This window comes from Protobothrops mucrosquamatus, unplaced genomic scaffold (genome assembly GCF_001527695.2).
Source record: "Protobothrops mucrosquamatus isolate PMUCROS unplaced genomic scaffold, P.Mucros_1.0 scaffold1118, whole genome shotgun sequence".
Taxonomy (NCBI): domain Eukaryota; kingdom Metazoa; phylum Chordata; class Lepidosauria; order Squamata; family Viperidae; genus Protobothrops; species Protobothrops mucrosquamatus.
Genome location: NW_015387336.1, coordinates 123,559 through 148,648, shown reverse-complemented (window position 1 = coordinate 148,648; position 25,090 = coordinate 123,559). Strand labels below are relative to the sequence as shown.

At 38.4% G+C, this 25,090-nt stretch overlaps 1 protein-coding gene across 1 annotated transcript in view; it reads left to right on the top strand.

The window, feature by feature from the left end:
* FMNL2 (formin like 2) overlaps positions 1 to 25,090 on the top strand; it is a 123,148-nt gene that overhangs the window by 51,696 nt on the left and 46,362 nt on the right. Inside the window, exons 4-9 of the mRNA XM_015820317.1 lie at positions 7,302 to 7,382; positions 9,809 to 9,885; positions 14,095 to 14,178; positions 16,205 to 16,357; positions 23,105 to 23,213; positions 24,617 to 24,693. Of these exons, the coding sequence (XP_015675803.1) occupies positions 7,302 to 7,382; positions 9,809 to 9,885; positions 14,095 to 14,178; positions 16,205 to 16,357; positions 23,105 to 23,213; positions 24,617 to 24,693 (581 nt within the window). The remainder of the gene's footprint in view (positions 1 to 7,301; positions 7,383 to 9,808; positions 9,886 to 14,094; positions 14,179 to 16,204; positions 16,358 to 23,104; positions 23,214 to 24,616; positions 24,694 to 25,090) is intronic.

The window sequence follows — 25,090 nt, the reverse complement described above, 5'->3', positions numbered from 1 at the left end:
ACAGGAAATTCAGAAGTTAATAGGTGCCGTGCTCTTGGGAACGCCATCATGAATTTAATAAACTAGATTTCTATTGTTATAAATTCCTGCTATCCTTTTACTTACTTAGTCCAGATGTTATCTTCCAATTTCACCGGATGGGAAGTCCTTAAACTACTCTTCTGCAAGTAGTAGAACCAAGCAAGTTGGGTGGTTTTTATCGCAGAGCAAATCTCTATCTGAAAGCAATTCTAATCCGTAAGAGCATATTATTTATGATTAAAATATTCTTCCCAAAGCCTGGACTTCCAAAAATTCTTCATTGGTTTGTAGAAAAGAAAGAAAAGAAGCTGAGTTGTGAAGTGCTCGAGTTGCGAAGTAAAAATCGAGGAAATGGCGTGCTGACTGTTGTGAATAAATAGGAGGAAATTATATTCTCAGTAGAGTAATGGATTCTGTGCAGTCATTAATTTTTGATCTGTTTGCACTCAGGATGTTGGCAGGAGAATAATTCTGGTTATATGGGTTTATAACTGACTATTACATTTTACAACTCACACTTGCCTGGTTTATGATTCACTGAATGGTTTCCCACATAGCTAGTTAGAAATGTATGCATGAGAGAATGCAATACAAAGCTCTCAGATTTTTTCCCCATGATTGGCTTCAAAGAGGCATCTTTCATTCAGAACTTATTCTGATTCAGGTGAAGTGTCCTTTATCTTCATAGATGCTCACCTTAGTGGGCAAATAGAAGAGTAGATGGATAGTTATGGCCAGCAGCATTTCTTTTGAGAGTCCTCATGCCTATGCCATTCATGCACAGTGTGTCATGGTTCCGATAGATGAAACTCTTCAAAAGAACTTCGAGGCATTGTTTACCTTAAAGAGTCTTTTATTCGAGAAACAAAGTATCGGCACTACATAGTTGAAACCAGAAACTAAATTCCCCTCCCCTGGATGCAAAGTAACAAAGTGCAATTCCCTCCTCCAATAAACAGTCATAAATTACATTCCCCAATTAGCTTGAAGCACAGGCTTTCTCCCCAGCTCTCCAGCCTGCCAAAACACTAACAGCTCTGGGCCCAATGTCCTTGGGTTCCCACGATTAAGTTATTATTGTTATGACTAGCTGGACTCTCATCCACATTCCCCCTCCCAGCAGCAACTAATTCTAAAAGCAGTAGAGAAAATGGCTGCATTTCCATCTATTGTCAAAGCAAGAACATCCGATGTTAGCAGCGTTGACACAGTGTCTACTGAGAAGCTCAATCATCTAGGTCATGGTTGTCCTAAAAGTGCTTTTTCAAAAGGCAACTGGACTTTCTTTGTTTTGCTCGAAGACGTGTCTCTTCTCATCCAAGAAGCTTCTGTAGTTCATTCTTCAGAACTGAAAAAGCTTCTTGGATGAGAAGTGAAACGCCTTCAAGCAAAACAAAGAAAACCCAGTTGCCTTTTGAAAAAAGCACCTTTGGGACATTCATGCACAGATGTCACCATGGGAAGTTAGAACTCTCCAGTTTCTCTGGAAAGGAAATCTGTTGTGTGATGCATCCAAGAGACTGCCCTTCTACTCACATCTATAGCATATAGGCAAATGGATCAGTGATGATCAAGAGACCTTGCCTGGGTTTTTTTCCCCCTCTCCAGTTGATTTTAGGAATAATAAACAGTGTTTTCATGTTTCAGTGCAATGCAGTTGGATGGTTTCTTTTGTTAGACTTTTGCTTTGAACTGAAGACTGGGATACAATGCTTGAAAAAAATGAAAAGGAAATAGTTAACATAAACATGATTTTCAAAACATTTTACACTTCCATCTGCTCAGATATGCTGTCTCTTCTTTCTTGCATACAGATTTTATCTACTGCCTTTATCCACGACTATAAGTTATTCTGAGCAGTCATTCTGAGCACTGATTTTAATATGACCTTTATTAATAGTATACCCCTATTCTCCAATGAGGAGTTTTTAAAAATCTATCCCTTGTAAAGTTGTCGATTAAAATCCTGGTTACTATTAATCAGGAAAGTGTTCTTCATCTCACGTAGCTCCTGAGATGAAAGAACATTCCTGAAATATACAATAAATGCCATTTTTCAGCATGCTATTTTATATATTGTTGGAAGTAAAGTCTTCATCCTGGTTCAAGCAAGCCGGGGATAAATAAACAACATGGTGACTGCTTTGGGAAGAAGGTTACAGTTTATTGAAGAGCCAGACTGAAAGATGGTTCTGGCAGGAAGGAGGAGAGAAATCAAGGACTGAGCACATGTGGAGTAGGTTTTTATACCCTCTGAAAGCCTTTTGTTTGGAATAGTTTCCTGTTCCTGTGGCATGAACTTTGAACTGAGTCTGAGTGTGCTTTTCTAGGCCTTGGTATCTGTGATTTAATCCTATTATCATATCCTGCTTCCCTGGTGATGGGGTTAATGGCTCCTAGAGTTTGGGTGGGGTATGCAGATTTTAGGTCTCTTTGTCTTCTTGAGTTTCTGGCTCCAACTTTCTGATGGTTTTACATTTGCATTTGTATAGGACTGGCTCCTGCTTGGGACAGAGACTTGGGGGCAGGGTTGGTTTCTGCTTTTAAAAAATCCTTTTGAGGAAATATATTTTTCTGCCCTTTTAATATTTCCTTCTCTGGGGCTCTGACTTCCCTCAATATGATTAGAGAAAAATCAGTGGCATCTCTTTCTAGTTAGCTTTATTTCCCACATACTGGTTTTGATTCCAAAAATTTGATCTTCAGGAAGGATTATACCTTTAATTTTTTTTTGTTTTCTAAGAAACAAGAAAGTTACACATGTTGGAAATCATTTGAAAACGGTTATCTACGTCTTGTGGGAAATAAAAAAGAAAGTAGAGTTGTCTTCATGATGATATAAATATTAATCAGTAAGTGGTTCACCTAGTCACATTTTGATGCAAATTGACATATCTCACAAACTAGTTCACATGCCTTAATGCTAAGATACGATCTTGATTCGTACAGCCCACATTCTGTAAATTATTTGCATTAAAATGCTTGCATAAACATTTTCATATAAAAACAAAGACATCATAATTCTAAGCTAAGAGAAACAAACAGAAATAGGTATTAAAAGTTATGTAATAGAAATAAGCATATTAATATGCGAGATTCTTCACTGACATGGAAAACAAGGACCTATTAACTATAGTCCAGTATTGTGATATAATGCAAATCTACAGAAATTAATCAGGCATTGAAAATCCAATATATGAACCAACATATGATGCTGGGAATCAAGTTATAATTTATAATAATTTATAAATATGGCATTAAGATAAAACAAGGAAAATATGCTTTTAGAAATCCTTATCCACTGGGGGTAAGAAAGCAAATTGCACTGTGGGAGTTAGTTCAGGTTTATGGCCTTTCTAAAGCTTTCATGAGTGTCATCATGAACATGTTTGCTGAGTAGGAGCAAAATAGGTGAAATAAATCCTATGTAGATTTATTTAGAAGCAAGTTCTAGAGTTTATGAGCTTTATATTCCCAAAAATTATGCCTCAGTTTCACAAACATCAGTTTGTAGGTGTTTACGATAGGTTATGCCAATGAAGCACCACTATACTTTTTGAGTCTGTATGGCATTGAGGATGATTTTAAAATATTGCTCTAACAGTCTAATACGACTTACAGCCCTAGCGTGTGAGCAGCAGCTACCGATTCAACATTTTGAATCCTATCACAGAATAGAATGGGTAGAATTTGTGATGGAGAATCTATGACACGTGTGTGTCATAGGTGATATGCCAGACCTCTGGACCCTCTGAAACTTGTACAAGAGAGCCTTGTTCTCACATGGCCTCTGGTGTCATGGTTCCCACAGATAAAACTCTTCAAACGAACTTTGAGACATTGTTTATCTTAAAGAATTTTTATTTGGAGTAGTATAACATCGGCACTGCATAATTGAAGCCAAAAACTGAATTCCCCTCCCCTGAGCACATAGTATCAAAGCATAATTCCCTCCTCCAATTAACGGTCATAAATCATATTCCCCAATTAGCTTGAAGCCTGGGCTTCCTCTCCAGCTCTCCAGCCTGCCAATTCCTTATCAACTCTGGTTGCAATAATGTTAGGTTTAGTGTTGTTATGCCTAGCTGGACTCTCGTTCACATCCCCCCTCCCAGCATCATCTTAACTCTAAAAGCAAAAGGTAAAAGATAGCTACATTTCCATCTGTTGTCAATGCAAAAACATCCAATGTTAGCAGCGTTTTGACATCTGGAGCCTCCAAAAATTGTGACAGAATGGGGTGTGCTTTCCCCCTCTTTTTCAAAACTGCAAGGCCACCCCAAGAGCATTCTCCAAATTTTCAAGGCCTCTGGAGACCTGGAGCCACCTCAGATAGGCATTTTGAGAAATACTTACAATTATGGAAGAAAGAGAAATAGTTTTGTGAAATAATTGGGGTTCTTCTTCCTCCTTTTACAGTTAAGGTAAATCTCGCTTCTCCTGCAGAAATAAGTTTGCCTGTGAATGAGAGCTCCTTGTTCTAAATTGTCATCTCAGATATATACATCTGCACTGTGATAGCAAAACAGAAATGACACTGTTAGCAGTCAAGCTGTATTTTAGAAGTGAACAATTTGGAATGGAAATGAAGTCAGAGAAGGTTTCATCTTTTCCCAATCCAGTATCCCCACATTCACTTTAGGACCCACATTTGAAGGAGATATATATATATATCTAAGAACAAAGAAAATATACTGCTGGATTATTGTCAGGAAGGAAACTATTAAGCACCTGTTTCCCCAGAATAGATTTTAAAGACAGAAAAGAAAAAGAAGTTATTACAGTGCTGTGTGTATTCCCACATTTGTATCATTTGAGGTAGAGTAGCTGCAAGGTGTGTTTTCACAATGAAACCGTATACAATTAACCATTTGAACTTTGAATCATCGATGAATTTTCCAAATTCCTTATTTCACTTTACTGCTACTTTCTTCTTACAATCTTCTCTTTTCATGTAGTTTATTGCAGTGGCCCCCAACCTTTTGGGCACCAGGGAGCGGTTTGGTGGAGGGAGATTTTTTCTGTGGACTGGTGGGGCCGTGGTTTTGCATGCTGCCTGCATCCCACGGATGGGGCTTTGCTTGTTTGTGCAGACCGGTTTCTGGCATGCCACGGTCCAGTGTTGATCCACGGACCAGCGTTGGGGACCCCTGGTTTATTGAAACACCCAACTTTCTATGTCGTAGTTACCAAGTATTTAACTACCAATCAATATTGGAAAGAGACATACATCGATAGAGAATCAGGATTCCCTTGTTATCGCGTTGTACATTTATTAAAAATTAAGAAATATTCAAGGAGCAAGGGGCTCCAGTTTCTAAGAAATGAGAATGGATTTCTCATGTTTTTAAAATTAATGTTTTCAAATTAACCGTCCTAAAAAATGTGAGTCTAGGAAAAATATTAGAAGTCCATCAGTTTTAACATTACAGTCAGTAGACCACAGTTAGTTTATCATATTTCTACATTGCCACACTTCTGAGGACTCTCTCCAGTTTACAATTTAAAATAACAATAGACGTGGAAAAAAACACAATACAAATGCAAAGAAAGAAAAAATTTAAAATTTGTTACCGCTGTTGTTTTTAGGCCCTCTGGAGACGATATTGTTACGCTCAAAGGTTCTTTTGAGTTCTGTTTCAACAGCCTTCTGGGAGGGAGGGGCCTAGGACAACTTGCCCTGGCCAATTCACCACGGGAGAACTCATTGCAACTAACTCGCCGCAAGACAATTCAACACAAGATAACTCGAGAGGGACGACAGGTGAATTGTAGCGGGTCCTTATCTTGCTTTAGGTTTGAACCCTCTCAAGTTAGAAGTCCTCGAGGCTGGGCTGAGCTGCAATTTATCCACTTGTCCCTCTCTTGAGTTATTCCATGTTGAATTGTCCCACGGCGAGTTGTCCCATGGCAAATTGGTCACAGTGAGTTGGCCGGGCTGAATTGGCTGGGGCAAGATGGCCGGGCTGAGTCAGCCAGGCAAGTTGGCAACAGCAAGTTGTCCCATTCCATCTAGAAGAAGAGGATTTATTTGGCTCTCCAAGAGGGAAACGCTCCAGAGGGATGGAGGGAGCGGTATCTAAAAGGTTCTCTCCCTCCTCTTTCCTGAATCTCAGTCATAGGAGGAACCTTCTACTTTCTTCTTGGTTGTATGCGCTAGATGGGTAGATTCTCTTTGAAACCAAAAACTTTTACAGCAAATGAATAAAAATTCAGGTTTGCTGTAATGCAGTCTTCTCATACATGGTTCTCTGCAGATGTGTTGGGCTACATGTAGTCCTTGAGTTACAACCATGTGTTTAGGGACCATTTGAAGTTACAACGGCACTGAAAAAAAGTGACTTATGACCAGTTTTCACACTTAGGACCATTGCAGCGTCTCCATGGTCACGTGATCAGAATTCGGGCGCTTGGCAACTGACATGTATTTATGACAGTTGCACTATCCTGGAGTCATGAGATCACCATTTGTAACCTTCCATCTGGCTTCCAGCAAGCAAAGTCTATGGGGGAAGCCAGATACGCTTAACAATCATTTGATCTACTTGAAAACTGTGGCAAAAAAGTGGAAAAATGGGATAAAACTCATTTAACAACTGTCTTGTTTAGCAATGGAGATTTTGGGCTCCATTGTGGTTGTAAGTTGAGGAATACCTATATCTCCTACCCCCAAATTCTTGGTCAGCATGTGAACAGAGAGCTGATGAAAAATTGTTCCCTTCCGATTTCAATTTCTAAGACAATAAAATTCAAAACTGTAATATCGTGTTCATAAGTTCAATCCAATAGCCTCAATAATATTCATCATCTTTCTCTTTTAACAGAATACATAACTTATTCTGTTCACTAATCAGCACAGGAGGTGGTAGTGTGGTGAATTTGTTCTCTCTTTTTCTTTCTATTTTTTAATTACAGGATGATTTCAAAGCATTTGGCTTTTCTTGTTTCTAATATACAAATAAAGAAAATATCAATTAAATCAGAGGTCCCCAACCTTTTGGGCACCAGGGACTGGTTCCGTGGAGAAAGGTTTTTCTGCGGACCAGACAGTGCATGGTTTTGTGTGCTGTCTGCATCCCACGGATGGGACTTCTTTTGTTTGTGCGGACCAGTTGCTGGTATGCTGTGGCCTGGTACCGGTCCACGGACCAGGGGTTGGGGACCCCTGAATTAAATGAAGAAATAACAAAAGCAGTGAAGCATTTTTACGTGCTTCTTTATATAGATACTAGTTACTATATTTGGTAACTAATGGCTAATGATCACTGTTTTACTTACAGGAAAGATTTCAAGTCAAGAATCCACCTCATACATATATACAGAAATTAAAAGGCTATCTTGATCCAGCTGTAACTAGGAAGGTAAGAGATGGTGTTTTTTGTCTCTTTCTCTTGCTTAAGGACAGTCATTTTTGCCATATTAAGCAGAAAAGCTTTGTCTGTTTGCCAGAAATGAGGAGGAAAAGAAAACTATGGTTGTTTTCCAGACACTTTGTTGAGAGTGTCACCATGCGTCTTTTGAGTTTAGTATGAAGACCTTCTTTTTCAAGGCTTGTCAGGGATGGTATCATATGGATGATAATTCTAAGATTTTTTTATCAATAAGTCCACAGCTCCAATATGGCCATATACGGTAAATGAAAGCTGGGCAACCTTTTGGTGACCATAAGCTACCTTCAAAAATTTTGAGACGAGGAGAGTGAAGAAGTCTACAGAGGATTTTAATTTTCTTTCTCTCGAGTTTTTGAGAAGCTGGATTTATATTATTATTTTTTTAAAAAACAATATTTTGTTTGGAAATTACATTATACATTTTCCATGTGTTTCCTGCTTCACAACGAGCAGGGAACCATGCTGTCAGTTTTCAGAAACTGGGTCACTAAAATTCAATGGAAGCTTTGGGTGTTGCAAGAAATGAAATGTGAAGAGGCAGGTTGCCCATCCTGGTGCAGACTGTTGAAGTATTCTGAGGGAAGAGTTTTCATCCAGGTTTAGTTTGCTGTCCCTCATCCTGTCCAGATTGCTAGGTTCCTTTGTGGGAATCTCTCCCCCCCACCCCCGAGATCTTGATCATTTGGACCATCCTGGGAAATATTACTATACTGCATGTGTATAAATCATGGGGAAAATGCTTAGCTATAAATGACATTTTGTGTAATTCTCAGGTTGGAATCTTAGAAGATTTGATTGGACAAAGTATTTGTGTATATGGTCGGGGAAGTATATTTATGTGTGCTTTAAAAAAAGACTCATAAGAGTTGACCTATTTATCACTTTTTTTTAAAAAAAAGTACTGTCCTCTCCTGTTCTTGGCCTGATTTAAAACATTTTTTTAGGATTATTGCTTTAACATGGATTTCATCTTTCTCCAGTCTGTAAACTGCCCAGATTATACTCTGTAAACCACCCAGAATTGTCTTATAGGGGAGATGCTGGCATAAAATGTAATAAATAAAGAAACCTCTTTTTTTCGAGATGGTCTAGATCATGATTGTCCAAACTTTTGGTTTGCTTATGCTGCATTGAGTGAAGAGGAATTGCCTTGGGCTGCATATAAAATATATAATATAGTTAATGTATATAAATAACAAACTTCCTTTTTTTAAAAAAACATTTTTTTATTATCTCATGGGGCCACATTACTAGCAGTTTAGGGCTGCAGTTTCACAATTCCCAGCCAATAAATTGCTATTTATTACATAATAATAATAATAATAATAATAATAATAATAATAATAATAATAACAACAACAACAACAACAACAACAACAATAATAATAATAATAATAATAATAATAATTCATTTTATTATATTTATTTAATTATTTATTACATGCACACATTAAATGTGCATGCGACGGTCTCTCGTAGGACACATGATCTTTTACAACAAAATGTACAATACAATAAAATCTGCAGTTCTGGGCATAATTCTTTAGTAAGTGCCAAATATTCAAAAATAAACAGCAACAGCATCAATAATTATAGTACCAATGACAACACAGGCATAATTCTTTAGTAAGTGCCAAATATTCAAAAATAAACAGCAACAACATCAATAATTATAGTACCAATGACAACACAGGTGGTCTGCACAACCATTCGTTTAGTGACCATTTGAAGTTACAACGGTTCTGAAAAAAGTGACTTTTGACCGTTTCTCACACTTATGATCATTGCAACATCTCCATGGTCACCTGATCAAAATTTGGGTCCTTAGCAGCTGGCTGTCCTGGGATCGTGTGATCATCCTTTGTCACCTTCTCAGCTGCCTTCCTTTCCTCAAGCAAAGTCAATGGGGGAAGCCAGACTTGCGTAATGATTGCATGATTCACTTAACAACTGCAGTAATTCGCTTAACCAATGTGGCAAAAAGTTCATAAAGGAGGCAAAACTCACTTAACAACTGCCTGGCTTAGCTGTGGAAAGGTTGGGCTCAATAGTGGCCATAAGTTGCGGGCTACCTATATAATAGTAGGACAAACAGCCAGTGGCAAACAATAATTCACCCCGGCCCTTCCAGAAGAGTTTGGTTCCTGCCTTCTGGAAGGCTGACTTCAAGAGGAAGCTTTTGATGGTTAAAGTCCCGTAATAAACAAACAAACACTATAGTCTGCCCCATGGAATTGAGACACGACCAGCAGTTTCTTCCAGGCTATCTTGAAGGGCACCAGATTTATTTCATTAAAAAAGGGGGTTAGGTTACATAAGGGTTAGGCTATATGATTTCATTCCTCGTTCATTTATACAGTATATGAATATTTTTCTTTCTTTCTTGTAAATTCTAGAAATTTAGGAGAAGAGTTCAAGAATCTACACAAGTTTTACGGGAACTAGAAATTTCTTTAAGGACTAATCACATTGGGTAAGGTTTTTTTTTTTTAAAAAAGTAATGGTATTTGGGGAAATGATTCGGGGCATAACCAACACAAATTTAAGCTATTGTCACTGTTATTATTCAAAGGAACTCTAGAAATTCTTTGAAGCCGATCATGGGACTGCATAAAGAATCCTGGGGTTGACTTCCAAGAAGCTCTAGAGTTCATTTGAGTTCAGCTTGAAAAGTGACATCCATTGAATAGAACAGGTTTGTCCCCAAGGCACTGTGGTTTAGGGCAGGGCTTTTCAACATTTTCACCCATTGTACCACTTTTAGGATATGGCAATATCCGAGTACCACCAGTCGCCTAGCAAGGTGTCAAAAACTTGATGACCAAAAAAAAAGTGATAAAGTACAAATAGTCCTCGACTTACAACAGCTTGCTTAGTGACTGTTGGAAGTTACAATGGCACTGAAAAAAGTGCCCCCCAAGTCACGGCCAAGCAAGACACCTACCTGCCCACCCGGCGGCACTCTTCCTCCTGTCTGAGGGGGGTATTTGGTTTTTATTCCCCCCGTCTGCTGGGTGGTTGCAACAGGTTTTGGTCACTTCACCTGACCCTGGGACACTGTGACCGTCATAAATATGAATCAGTTGCCAAGCATCTGAATGTAAATCACAAGACCCTGGAGATGCTGCAACATTCCAGCTGATCGGCGCTTCTTGGCTCAGCAGAAGTGCCAGGATCAGTACTGCTTTCCAGCTGATTGGTGCTTCTTCAGGGCTCAGCAGAAGCACCAGGATCAGCGCCGAGTTCCAGCTGGAGCCTGGCACTGAGCCTGGCGCTTCCACTGAGCCCTGACAGCCCCGAAGAAGCGCTGATCAGCTGGAAAGCAGCACTGATCCTGGCGCTTCCGCTGAGCCCTGACAGCCCTGCAGCTCCAGCCATCTCTCACTCACGCTTGTGCGGTGCTGCCACCGGTTCAGCTCATTCCCCTCCCCCGCTATCATTTTTCTAGGATGGTCACGTATCACCTGCCGGGTGCCAATGTACCACAGGTGGTACCCGTACCACTGGTTGAAAAGCCCTGGTTTAGGGAGGACTGGAGATTGAAGGTTTCGCATCTTGCTGAAATGGCAAAGATTTCGGCTTATTTGAAGGATCATTCAAATGAACAATTTTTATCAATATGGAGAAGATGGATTGTTTATATTCAAAATAAGCATAGAATGGTGGAATATAAGTTAGGTTTTTAGATAAAAAATTTTTTTTATATATATATATTTCACCTACTTTTGTAGAATAACACTTTGTGGAGTTAGGGATATTAATATTAGTTTACTTTTAGTTGAATAGTATCCTGGGATTAGGTTTGGGAAGTCCGGGTGGGGGGTGGGGGGTAGGGGTTTTTTCAATTGTGATGTATCTGTGATGTGTTTTTTTTTATGTTGAAAACAATAAAAAATTTATATTTGAAAAAAAAAAAAAAGCCCTGGTTTAGGGAGATACCTTGGTTTTACAGAAGCATTGTACGTCTCTGGAGAAGGAAGATTAAGGGGAAAAAGCAATTTCAACAAATGCAGGGTTGCTTCAAAACAAATTGTACTTTACCATCTTCCTAAGTAAATCTCAGAAACTGCTTTTGTTTAAAGGTTCTGGTTCTGCCTCCTTCCTCCCCTTCCATCTTTTTAATGAAGTTAAATTGAACATGAAATACCAATGCTAGGCCAACATTTCCAAGAGATAATTGGCAGTAAGTGAAGATTTAGATATTATTTTGGAGATAAGAAACCGGGGAAATCTGTAAGCAATTGCAACAGTTTTGCCATCAATTAAATTCCAGATTTCAGCAGTATTTGCTAAGCCAAATACTTTACAGCAGTCAATCTTTCTCCTTTCCTTTTATTTTATTTTTTCTAAACTGCTGACTCTTTCAAAACACCAGGCATTGTAATGTGATGGCAATTATTAGCTGTGACTTCTTATTAGAGATTACACCTGCCAGATTCATTAGGATTTAGACATCAGACGTGTCTGCTTAGGAAAAGGTTTAAATGTAACTGTTAGCTGAGCAAAGTAATTGCATGTTACTTATAGTGCTTTTGCACATAACTTACTGGAGAGAAAATATTATGACTTCCTATACATAGTGAAATCTTTCTCACATGTTATTTATTTCATGATGTTCTTCATGATTTTCTTTAAAATTAAGATAGAAGAGCATTCCATTTCCTTTTGTTTTTGCACTTCATTGATACTTTGAATGATGAGCAAGATTAGCTGAACAGTTTTTGTATGTTTCAGTTCTAGATCTTTCATTGGCATTGCATAAACCATAGTATGCCAGCAGATGAGAAATGGCTGTATGACTTGTATAATAAAAAAAATCTAAATGGTGTGAACCATTCCCTTAATCAAGGACTTTGTAGTTCACTGTTAGTAGGCCAAGATATGTTTCTTCTTCAAGATTAATGCTGTTTTTTCTGATCCTATATGGAAGATTTCTTTTCAAGGCTGGTGAGCTGTTGCAGGAAAGATTGTTTTATTGGTAAAACAAATACTATTTGGAGATCTTAAGTAGGTATTTAGTTATGTTGGTATGGTGAGCCATGGAAATGACTTTGAGAAAGTAACTGTTACAAGCAACCAAATTGCACAAAAACATGTTTTGAGCCTGGGGTAATAGGAAAAAAATGGGAAGAGCCTCAGTCTTGCTCCTCCCTAACTATAAGAAGAAGGGGAACAGATTGGCAGTATTCTGTTATAAAGATAAAGGTAAAGGTTTCCCCTGTTCTTGGTCAAGGGAGCCAGCGTTGTTTGAAGGTAATTTCCATGGTCATGTGGCTAGCATGGCTATATGCCAAAGGTGCAAAGAATGCTGTTTCCTTCCCACCGAAGTGGTACCTATTAATCTTTGCTTTTGCATGCTTTTGAACTGTTAGATGGGGAGGAGGCAGGAACAGGAACTCACCCTTATCACATGGTGCTCGTGGCTCGAACTCAGGCTGTCAGCTTCCACAGCTGATAAGTTCAGCATCTTTAACCACTGAGCCATTGTGCCTCCATCTTCTGTTATAGCCTTACTCAATAAAGTATAGCGCTAATCTTCTGGTGTAGTCTGTTTTCTGATCTGGTCATCTTCAAAAGGTTGGCCATCAAGTTGAAAGCCAGTTGGCATAATTCAGTTGGAATCCATATAGAATACTCAGAATTTGATTCTGTTAAATAGTTGAATGATAGAATGGACTACATTGATGTTTATTTGTTTGGGTCCGATTCCCCCTGCAAAAATGTTTTTGAAAATACAAAATCCGTCTGGTTTTATTCTGGCATAGTTCAATTGATTGAGTACATTAACTTGAATTGCTTTGTTCCATCTATATGTGCTGCTTTGATGCATGAAAAATTGAAAAAAATGAAGCTAAAGTGCTCCGGGACTTCAGAATTCAACAGACAGGCACCTGCCACATAACACCCGAGATACCGTTGATAAGAGTGACAAAAAAGTCTGGATAGTGGTTGTGGCAGTACTTGGAAACTTCAGAGTAGAAGAGAGAGAACTGGAGAAGATAATAAAATACAAAGCCTTGCAAAATAGAAATTTCTGTGGCAAAAGGAAGCAAAGTACCAATAGTCATAGGCACCTTGGGTGCAATCCCAAAATAACTGAAGCACCACTTGAACACCACTGGGATTGACAAAATCACCATCAGTCAATTGCAAAAGGCAGCTTTACTCAGAACATCTTACATCTTGTGATGATCTTTAACACTATCAAACACCGACATCTGCCTTTCCCAGGTCTTTAGGAAGGACTTGATAGGTAGATAACAATGCCAAATCCAATCTGAACATTTGACTGACTGTGTGATGAACCATAATAATGAACATCCTAATTTTATAAAATGCCACCTTGGAACTGCCCATATATATCCTTAGATGCTATCTTAATAATTCTTAGGTCCTTGGTTAGAACTTGGGTGTTATTAAGTTTTCACCAGTCTTAAGCATTTAACTGCAGATTACTCATCATAATAATTAACCAGTTTGCTGACCTCTAATAATATTTCCAAACTCTGCATAAAACAGTCACACTGAAGGTAACCCTGAAGTTTGCTCTGAAAATATGATTCTCAGTCTTTTATCTTTCTCAAGTTTCTGAGTAAGAAATGGATACCTTTTTGGATCCTGTAATATTTGGTTTACATACAGATATAAATATGATGCTCTCTTTTGATGATTGTTTTTCCAGGTGGGTCAGGGAATTTTTGAATGAAGACAACAAAGGCCTAGATGTTTTGGTGGAGTATTTGTCTTTTGCACAGTATGCAGTCACGTAAGTATAATACGATCCACACATTCACAATCTGGGCAGAAGGAGAAAGATATTATTAGTGCATCCTGTTGCAGTAAACTGTGAACACAGTTGGAGAAAAACCCTGTTATTCAAATAATTATACGTCTCTCTTTCTAAGATGGCTGTCATAAAGTCTCCGTTCTCTGTTATGCCAATTGCATTGTTTAGTTCAGGGACAATAAATGGTAGTGTCAGTTCTGGAAACGTTGGGAAGCCATGATAAATAGTTATTATGTGCTGAGATCTACTGTGCCCATAGCCAAGTCTTCAGATGTGCAATGAAAGTCAACTCAAATATACATGCAGCAATAAAAAAAACAACACAAAAGCATAGAGGATTGCTGGTGAGGCATACAGGCAGTTGCCTTATTCCAAGTGGCTTCTATTAAGTTTCCTGAAGTCCATCTTCTCCTTTCTGAGTTCCCTTTAACTGAAGATGCCAGGAATAAAATGTAGGACTTTCTGCTTAAAAAGTGTATGATCTACAACTGAGCTGATGTTTGTCTGCTCCAATTTGTAGAAGGAGATTTCATATCTTGCTGTGTTGAGGTCCAGGGGTTAACGTGGACAAAACTGGTAATTTCCACACGGCATGCTGCCACAGAAAGAGAAGCCCACAATGGTCATGCTTTTTTCCCCCTTTCCCTGCTTCTTCTTAATACTTGAATTAGTCCTCAGAGTCACCAGTGAGAGGAAGCAGGAAGACTGCCCATAAGCTCCCCATAAGAAGTCCCTCAGCTTTGCCATCCCACTGATGGAAAGTGACTTGGACTTCAGAATGAAGCTCCACCTGATAGAAGGTGACTTCAGAACCCCCTTGCCTTCCCTACAGTGAGAGGGAAGGAGCACGTGTAGAACGAGAAGCTTCTGCTTCACTTGCATGTCTTCTCAATCATGATCAAACTGTTCCGAGATACAAAAAAGTATGAAGTTATTTTTAGTGTGGAAACCTAAAAAAAAAGTTCTTTTATTGCTGGATTAAAAAAGGACCTAAACCAGACATGTCAAGCTCATGACGTCATGTGACATCACGCAACGTATTGGGACAGTTTTGCCATTGCCAGCGTCTGCGTGACGCATCCGGCCCACGGGCCGGCAGTTTGACACCCCTGACCTAAACTGTGCTAAAGGAGTAAACGAGGTAAAAAGAATGGCACATGGCAGAAAAACAATTGACTTTAAAAACAACAGCTGCCTTCTCACAAAAAGCTAAACAATAGTGTGGTTTGTTTGGGATCCTTTGATGTGATGTGTGAATCTGTCTGCAAAAGGAAGCCATGGTTTACAAATCATGCAGACGAGTTTTTGCACATCGTATCAAATGAAAAACCAGCAAATCATATTATGACGTAAGGCTCTGTGTGAACTGGCCTTACGTAGATAAAAACAAGTAGCTTTTCTTGCCGTCCATTCTTCCTCACGGTACTAAGTTTGAGAAATAGCCTCAAAGTCTGTGGAAGAGGATGGCACGAGTCTCCTTTCAACCAGCAATACATTAGACAAGGTTTGAGAAATAAACCAAACAAAAGAAGATTTGTCATGATTCGAGTAACGTATTACATATGTTTGGAATTTGGCCTTGGCTAACATATTGGAAGAAATATTTCCATTGCATATTGGCAGTTGAAAGTAATTAGAATACATATTTTATTTATTTATCTTTAAACAAAAGGCATTCTTGACATTTCATCTCTTCTATAGTACAGAAAGGTTGTTTTTGTCTTCCAGGAAATTAAGCAAAATTGAAATTAGGGAGAGCCTCTGCAAAGTTATCTGACTTATTCCTCCTTTCTTTGTGACAGCCTTTTGTTTTCCCCCCGTTTCCAGATCCAAATTTATTGTGAAATATATAAGAAGGCAGCCCTGTGTTTCAGCCCAAAGGAAAATGTATTTACATGGTTCTCTATTGTTGTAATCTATTGGGACATTTCTGAATTCTGCAGCCGGGAAAAAAAATGCAGTGTCCTCCTTCTCATTGGCATATGAAGTGTTTATTTCTTTTCAGATTTGACTTCGAAAGCTTGGAAAATAATATGGAAAATTCAGTGGACAAATCCAAGCCATGGAGTCGATCTATTGAAGATCTCCACCGAGGAAGTAACTTACCTTCTCCAATTGGCAATAGCATTTCCTGTTCCAGCAGGCATTCTACTCTAAGGTAAGATGAAGATATAGAATTGAGGAGGAATTGATTTTGGGCTAGAATTTGAAAGACAAAGTAGGTTTTTCAAACCTTTACATTTCTCCCCTTAATTGGCCAACTTTAGCGCTTCCCATCTTGATGATGTCTTGATATCACCGGTCAGTACAACCTGTTGCCAAACTGATCAAAATGTTCTCCACCTGCAAGAAAGTTGTTCGCCTTTACACTACACTAGGGGTAGGCAACCTTGGCTCTTTTATGACTCGTGGACTTCAACTCCCAGAATTCCTGAGCCAGCCAAGTTGGCTCAGGAATTCTAGGAGTTGAAGTCCACGAGTCATAAAAGAGCTAAGGTTGCCTATCCCTGCACTACACCATCTTAGTTGATTGGGCAGAACAATGGCCAGAGAATTTCTCCTTGCCTGCCTGATACAGAGCAACTAGCCCAAAGTGACCAGGCTGGCTCTGTGCTTAAGAAGGGACTAGACCTCATGGTCTTCCAGTTTCTAGCCAGGTGTTTTATTTATTTATTTATTTATTTTGTAATATATTTTATTAATTTTTTTGACATAATCATCAATATGTGGCAAATAGCATGTTGTCTGGGTTTATATTTACAAACAATAGCAATCAATTTCTATAATTCCATGCTCCACATAATAGCTTTCCTTCATTTTTTCTTCTTCCGATAATATTCTCTTTTGTCAACCTTAAAATTGGTACATTTCTTAGTAATTTTAGCAGATAACAATTGAACATAAACATTTTTCTAGTATTTCCACAAGTAACAACCACATTAATATAAATCTTCTTTTCTAATAAATCATCTTAATCACCTTGTCATAGATCCTCTTTTTTAAAGTTCTCGTTTAAATGAGAACTTTAAAAACAGGCATTTTAACAATTGCACCAAACTGGCTCCTCATAGAAATTTGCTTCAGTTTTTTTTGAAGGCAGGCCTGGTCCATGATTCTGTATAAATACGTTGTAAGTCTGCAGTTCTGAACACAAACCCATGCACGTGTTCACAAACCCATGCATGTGTTTTAATGATCTCATTAAAAATTAGTCTGATACAAGTCCTTATGGGATTGCAGCTTCAATACTAGAGAAGGAACATCCTATTCAGTAATTTTACACATAGGAAATTCACTAGAACTGAGTTCATCTTGAAAGGTTCATTGCTACTCATAGTCCTGCAGCTATCATATGAGGTAGTAATTCTTGATCAGTACATGATTGTAGCAGCATTTGATTGATTTATTACTTATTTATGAAATTTATTGGCCGCCCATTTTACCATAGGGTAATTCTGGGGGGCTTACAGTTACATCTAAATTAAAACAAAAAAGTTAAAATCAAACATTAGAAACCAAAGTCACCTGGGAATGGCAGAGGCAGAGTGGGAGGGGGGATCTGTTATTACTCAATCAACCATCACCATTGCACTGTCCCCCCATCTAAAGACATAAGGGCCACGTCTTTAGGCCCTTACGAAGAGATAGGAGGGTTGGGGCCAACCTCACATTGGGGGGGGGCGCAAAATTTTCCAGCAGGCAGGAGCAACAACAGAGAAAGCCCACTTCCTGGACCCCTTCAGCTGTAATAATCAGGCTGATGGGACTCACAAATGCCTCCTCTGCGGGTCCTGTCATTATTGTTCCTCAAAGTGGGGGTAGACAATGATCCTTTTGTGGCTCCCACAATCCTCTCCCAATAGCCAGGGCCTGGCTATTAGGTTTTGGCTTCACCCGTTCTTTCAGTGATTCATGATGTCATCAGTCACACCACTTCGAGTTCCTATTAGACCATTAAAAAAAGTTCATCTATTTATTATTTAACATTTATGCCTTCAGCCCCATGGATTCTTGCTAAATTACTGTATAAAAGTGCCAGTATTATATGTAAGAAGTGGCTGCTTCCCGCCAACAGGTTTGCTGCTACATTTTGCCCTAATTGTATTTATAGCACTCTTTTGGTAATACATTTATGAAATTCTGATAAATGCGGTCCTGCAGCTAACCTGACTTTTGCTTGACTCACGTGAAAGGTCATTGTGCTAATTGTGGCCTATCCTGTTTATCAATATGTGTATGTTTGCTTGGAAGCACTTCCTGACATTGTGCGGATATTTACATGCAGTCAAAACAGTGTGAAGATGCTGGTCTACACAAACAACTGCTTCTGATTAGTTGGATTTTTTAAATAGTGGTTGCAGCTTTTCAAGGTTGATTTGGAACTTGATGCCCAAGCTCAGCAATGTTTTAATTTGGTAGAGGCATTGCATCTGGTTAGAAACCAGGAGACTGTGAGAGTCCAGTCCCATCATAGGCACAAAGCCATCTGGGTAACCTTGGATGACCCCCTCTCTCTCAGCCGTAGGAAGCAGGCCATGGAAGTCACTTCCCAAAAATCTTGCCAAGTAAGCTGAAGGGATTTGTCCAGGCAGCTGCCAGAAATCAACATTGACATAAAGATGTGTGCATGTGGGTGTATGTCAGGGGTCTTCAAACTTGGCCCTTTTGTGACTTGTGGACTTGAACTCCCAGAATTCCTCAGCCAGCGTGCCACGCTGGCTGAGGAATTTTGGGAGTTGAAGTCCACAAGTCATAAAAGGGCCAAGTTTGAAGACCCCTGGCATAAGTGTACATGCACACTTATACACATACGCACACACCGATATGAAATAATGTCACATTATTTCAAGTTCACTGTCCCCACCCTGTATCTTACAAACTTCCAAGAGTAAATGAGAATGTGTAGTAGCAGTATAAAAATAAAGTAATTCTGTTATTTTTCTTTATATGTAAATTACAGATGGTCGGGATATATCAATGGGCTTAAAGCAGATGTCTATAGAAGTGTGTTCATTTAAAATGAAGGTGTAAAAAGATACAGGTTAAGTTACTAGCTATAGATTTGAATGAATAATTTGGAAAAGAAGGCGGCATTATTGAAAGAATAGCTTAACATTTCTGATTGAATAAACCAGGGTCCCCAACCCCTGGTCCATGGACTGGCACCGGTCCGTGGCATGCCAGCAACCGGGCCATGCAAACAAGCGAAGCTCCATCTGCATGATGCAGACAGTACACAAAACCACGCCCCCTCTGGTCTGCGGAGAAACCTTTCTCCATGGAACCGGTCCCTGGTGCCCAAAAGGTTGGGGGCTGCTGGACTAAATCATTTTAACAGTTTGCTCTGTGGGGTTAAACTACCTATTAGGATATTTAATAATTCTTAGGAAATCTACTTGATGGTTTTGGAATGTTGCCTTTTTAGGAAACATTTTTAAAAAGCAATAAATCCGTTGTTGTATGGCCAACACATGTTTTCAATATTTGTGAGTCTGTATTTGTTGCTGAAATGCAAAATTCAGATGCAGAACTTCATAGTATCTAAATTCATTCTTTTTGTATCTTCTTTCTGAAAACATTGTCTTCAATATTAGTTTCAGTTCCTATTACTTTCTCATTCTTTCTCAGGTTCACTGTTTTTTCTTTTCTTTTTTTTCTCATGTCATATCTATTTATCTATTTATTTAAGCAGTCCCCACTCCATTGGGATCCCTTTCTCCATCACACTGATCCAGCCACATGCCATCCAAACAATTCATTGTCCTGTACAACTTCAAGTGCTTCCAGAGTCACTCTTCACCTAGCTGCCTCTGGCATTTCTTCAGCTTACAGTCCACACAGTTCTAATTTTTATTTTTACTTTCAAATTTTTATTTTATATTATTTTGTTTTAATATTTTATTATTTTATTTGTCCGTCTATCTATCTATCTATCTATCTATCTATCTATCTATCTATCTATCTATCTATCTATCTATCTATCTATCTATCTATCTATCTATCTATCTATCTATCTATCTATCTGATTTTTATCCGGCCTTATCCATCATTGTTCCTATTTTTAATTGCTCCCGGTTCCATTTAAAGCAGCATGTAGATAGGGCAACTCATGAAAAACGTTGAATATTTCAAATACCTGCGTGCATGTTTTTGCAAAGTAAAGTATAACCCGATTTAGATGATCCACATTAGAGTTGGAATTGGTTTATTTTTCCATAGTGCTGGGTTGTATTGTTCTAAGATGCACAGCATATTTGTGTATCTCAGATATAAGATATATTCTTCAGGATCTGTTTTTCTCACTTTAATGGATGTTCAGTGAAGAGAATACAGTCTCATTTATTTTAGGACAAAAGGAGATCCCAATTGCTTGCAGTTTCTGTTTACTGCAAATTTAAGTCACAGCTAACACACAGTGCTCTGATTTTTTTTTTTTAAATTTATTTATTAGCATTGCAGGCAGAGATGTCATTCGAAGGAAACAGTGACTCTCTTGCTGTAAAACTGCCAGGGTAATTCCAATGCCCATGTCAATTGCAGTTCTCCAAACAGTTCTGGAAATGGGCTTTAAATTTAGTTTTCTGCATTTTTTTTTAATTCGGTGTTCAACCAAGTGTAAAGGACACGAACTGCTTTGTCATCTGCTGGATTATGGCAACCGCTGAGTTGGAAAGGCTAGAATAAAGTGCTTACGAGCAGATCCTTTGAGCCCAAAGGCTCTGATATTTGGGCTGATTCTTGAGATTGCATGATAGTGGCTGCCAATGGAAATTTGCAGGATTGGGATAATTTTATGTATTCATTAATAGTCTCCTTATACTTAAAAGATTTCAGTCTAGAGGTTGAGACATTGCTCATTCTATCCATGCCAGTACGCCTTGGCTTTGTAGTTTTTCATAAGACTTGCTTCCTGATCATCTGACCTACATTAGATGAGTTTAATGTAATAGCTAATATTTATCTTTGGTGTGAAATATGAAAGCTAAACCCATTTTGGAATAATTAGCTTTTGTTTGGCAAGGTCGAATAGTACCACATTGTTTGACACTGGTGATAAACCTGCTAATAGAAGTATGTTTTACTAATAGCTTGGGATGTAATGAGCTCCATTGTGCTGGAATTAGGTCAGAGGTTGGCTTGGAAAAACAGGGCTCTCTCCCACACAAAGCGTGTTTTCCATGAATGGGAAATCAATTAGCAGATGGAACCCGTTGGAGAATTAGGCGTTGACCCAAAGGAGTGTCTGAAGGAGAGGGCGGTGCAGCCCGTGCATGCAGTTGAGCTTCTAATCTAACCCAATGTTTTCCAGATTTGGCAACTTCAAAATGTGTGGACTTCAACTCCCAGAATTCCCCAGCTAGCACTACTTTGGAATCTCTGGGAATGAATTCCTCCCGAGAAACTGCATTTGGAAGACAACAGAATAAAAAGAGTGCTTTGAAACATTTTCTGAAACTTGCTTAGCATTATGCATTTAAAATATAACTTATGAAGGAGTATTTTAAAGAGACTGAAATGTCTGCTGTAATAGTCTCATCATGAGGCACACGGCCTTATGTCTGTTATTATGGGAACGTGGATGATATGGAGAAGATAAATCCTGGATGAGTCATGGACACAGCAGTAAAAAAAGTTTCGCTCAATTCTTGATTCCCCCCCCCCATTTTAAAATTATTTTTATTTAATATGTCAGAAGTATAAATAAAATGAAAAGATACCGAAGGTACTAAAAAAATACAGAACATAAAAAAGATAATAACTATCCCCATTAAATTTTAAACTGAACTAATTTGGTTAGCACAGTATAAATTACTAACAAACATCAGTAAGCAGTAAATTAGATCAATAAGTGTAGATACAGTAATTCTGTAGATAAGAAACTCAAAGTTTGGTTTGGGTCATAAATCTTTATATAACATTAGGAGCTAAGAATAGTTTCCAATTAGAGTTAAATTCTGCATTAGGTTCATTTTTTAATGTAGAAAGTTATTTTTGTCATTTCAACTATTAATGTCTTAGTGGACAACACAAATGTGGATAGATACCGTCTTCTTCCAGAAATTTCTTTTTCAACTTCCTTGTCTAGCTTTCAAATTTCCTAGTGATCTCCCTTCCCCCTGCTTATCTTTTTTGATAATCAAATAAGGTTGGCAGTGTCACAGAATAGATGGATGTAAAATAAGGAAGTGTTTTATTTGCTTATTTATTTATTTATATGGCCACCCATGTGACTCAAGAAGACTAATAACCAATTAAAAATAGCAAGTAATAAAACAATTCTGGCTTGTTCAGCCGTATATAGTTGAAGGATAAAGGTACTCTGAACAAACACGTGGTTTTGATGGATATTAAGCAGCACAACAGTGATTAATTATGTAGATAGTGCACACTGGCAATGCCAAGATCTGACAGACACCGTGTTAAAAGTAAAGTAAAAAGTAAATAAGTTCATGCCTTTCTGAACTCAATTTCCTTTTGCAAAGAAATCTTCCTTAATCTCAAAAAGGTAGTGGTGGGCAAAACTTTCAAGGAAATGGAAAACTGGGAATTATTATATTCTAGCATCTCAGTGCTAATCTCAAAACCCTTACAACTCTTCATCTGTAATAAAATAATATATCGCAGTTATGGTTATTGCAAAAGACCTTCCACTGCAGTGTCCTCTCATAGAAAGCTTACTTTGCTGAGGAATGCATTTTTCAGCAATTGAAAGTGAATGGAAGAACAATGTAATTAACACTATTGGTTATTATGAAAACTGATTATCAGCATTGTCCTTAATTAGGAGGTTATTTGCAAAAGTTCCCAGATGATTATAGAGCTTTAAAAAAAATCTGATTGTTGTTGTTTTTTTAAAAAAAAAGATTAAAACCCAGTAGCTGACCTAATTATTTTTTGTTGATAGGTATAACACCTTACCCAGCAGAAGAACTCTTAAAAATTCAAGATTAGTGAGTAAAAAGGACGATGTTCATGTCTGCATCATGTGTTTGCGTGCCATCATGAATTATCAGGTAGCTGAATTTTAGAAATTTTTGGGTGGGTGAAGATTCTGAAACACGGCCATAATGAGGTTTTCTTCTCTCAGTCAAGGAAAAAAAAATCTCTTTAAAATAGGAACTTCTATGACACATGAAAAAATATACACAGGTAGTCCTTGACTAACAACCATGACTGAGTTTTCCCCCATTTTATAACCTTTCTTGCCACAGTTGTTAAGGGAATCTGGCTTCCTCATTGACTTTGCTTGTCAGAAGGTCTCAAAAGGGGATCTTGTGACTCCGAGACATTGCAGCCATCATAAATCTGAGTCAGTTGCCAAGTGGCTGAATTTTGATTACATGACCATGGGCAGGGGTAGGTAACCTTGGCTCTTTTATGACTCGTGGACTTCAACTCCCAGAATTCCTGAGCCAGCATGGCTCAGCTTGAAAACCTCTCCCTTTCCCCTCAGCATGGCTGGCTCAGGAATTCTGGGAGTTGAAGTCCACGAGTCATAAAAGAGCCAAGATTGCCTACCCCGACCATGGGGATGCCGCAGTGATCACAAGTGTGAAAAACGGTCATAAGTCACTTTTTTTCAGTGCCGTTGTAACTTTGAACAGTCACTAAATGAACTGTTGTAAATAGAGGACTACCTGTATGCAGGTAATTCTCCGTTAATTCCATAGCTATGCAATGTGGCCATAAAGTGCAATTTCACATGATTGGTTTGCTTAGTGTTGGAAATTCCGGCACATCTAGTTACGGTTGTTAAGTGAATCCTGTGCCGTCATTACCCATAGGGTTACGGGGTCACCATTTGCGATCTCCTGCCAGCTTCCCCATTAACTTTACTTGTGGAAAGCCAGCAAACATGGCCGCCAATGATAATCAAAAAACTGTGGGACACGGCAGTGTCGTAAGTTCAAACAGTTGCTGGACAAGTGTTGTTAAATGAGGACCACCTGTATACATCATTTCAGAGCAAAAATGTTCTGAGGAACAAAACCCCACTTCTATTGCAGTGGAGGCGGACTAGATGTGCTCAATAGAGTGCTATTTTTGGTGTTAAGAAGGAAGCAACTGTCCATCTCTATCACAATCACTATCATGAGGGCAATAGTGGGGAAAGCTGCTTGTTTTTTGAGGAAAGAATGGGACATGTGATGACTACTGTGTCTGTGCACTACAGCATTTTAAAAATAAATCATTTAATATTTACTTATTGGCCATAGCAATAATTGAGTTTGCTTGTTCTGTATAGAGAGGAGAAAGCTAAGTAAAGATACTAAAGGTGGTAACAGATCACAAATTCCAGTCTTTATTGATGCAGAGGTGCCACTATAAATGTATGCTAAATTGCCCAAAGTTGTTTTCTATTTTTTTTTACATTTTTTTAAAACATTGCAACAGCTGAAACCTGTTTTTATTTTAGTATGGCTTCAATATGGTCATGTCGCACCCTCATGCCGTTAATGAAATTGCACTAAGTCTGAACAACAAGAATCCCAGGTAAATGTCTCTTTTGTGCTTTTGATATGGCTATTGGGGGTTTTTTATATAAAAAAATCATTCTGCAAGAACTTTATTTACATACTGTATGGCCTGTGATAGCTGTACTTTCTAAATCTTGTACTTTCTAGACGTTAATAGGAATGGTTTTGTAAATTCTATTTGCACTTGTGTAAAAACTTCAGGAGACTTTATTTATTTATTTATTTATTTTATTTATTATTCCAATTTGTATCCCGCCCTTCTCCCGAAGGACTCAGGGCGGCTCACAACATTATTAAAACAAAGAGAGACCCACACACCCCACCGAATAAAACCAAATTAAAACCAAAATTTTAGTGTTGTGTGATTAAAATTTCTAAAAAACCCAATTTAAAAATCCTCCCTAGGCCAGGCC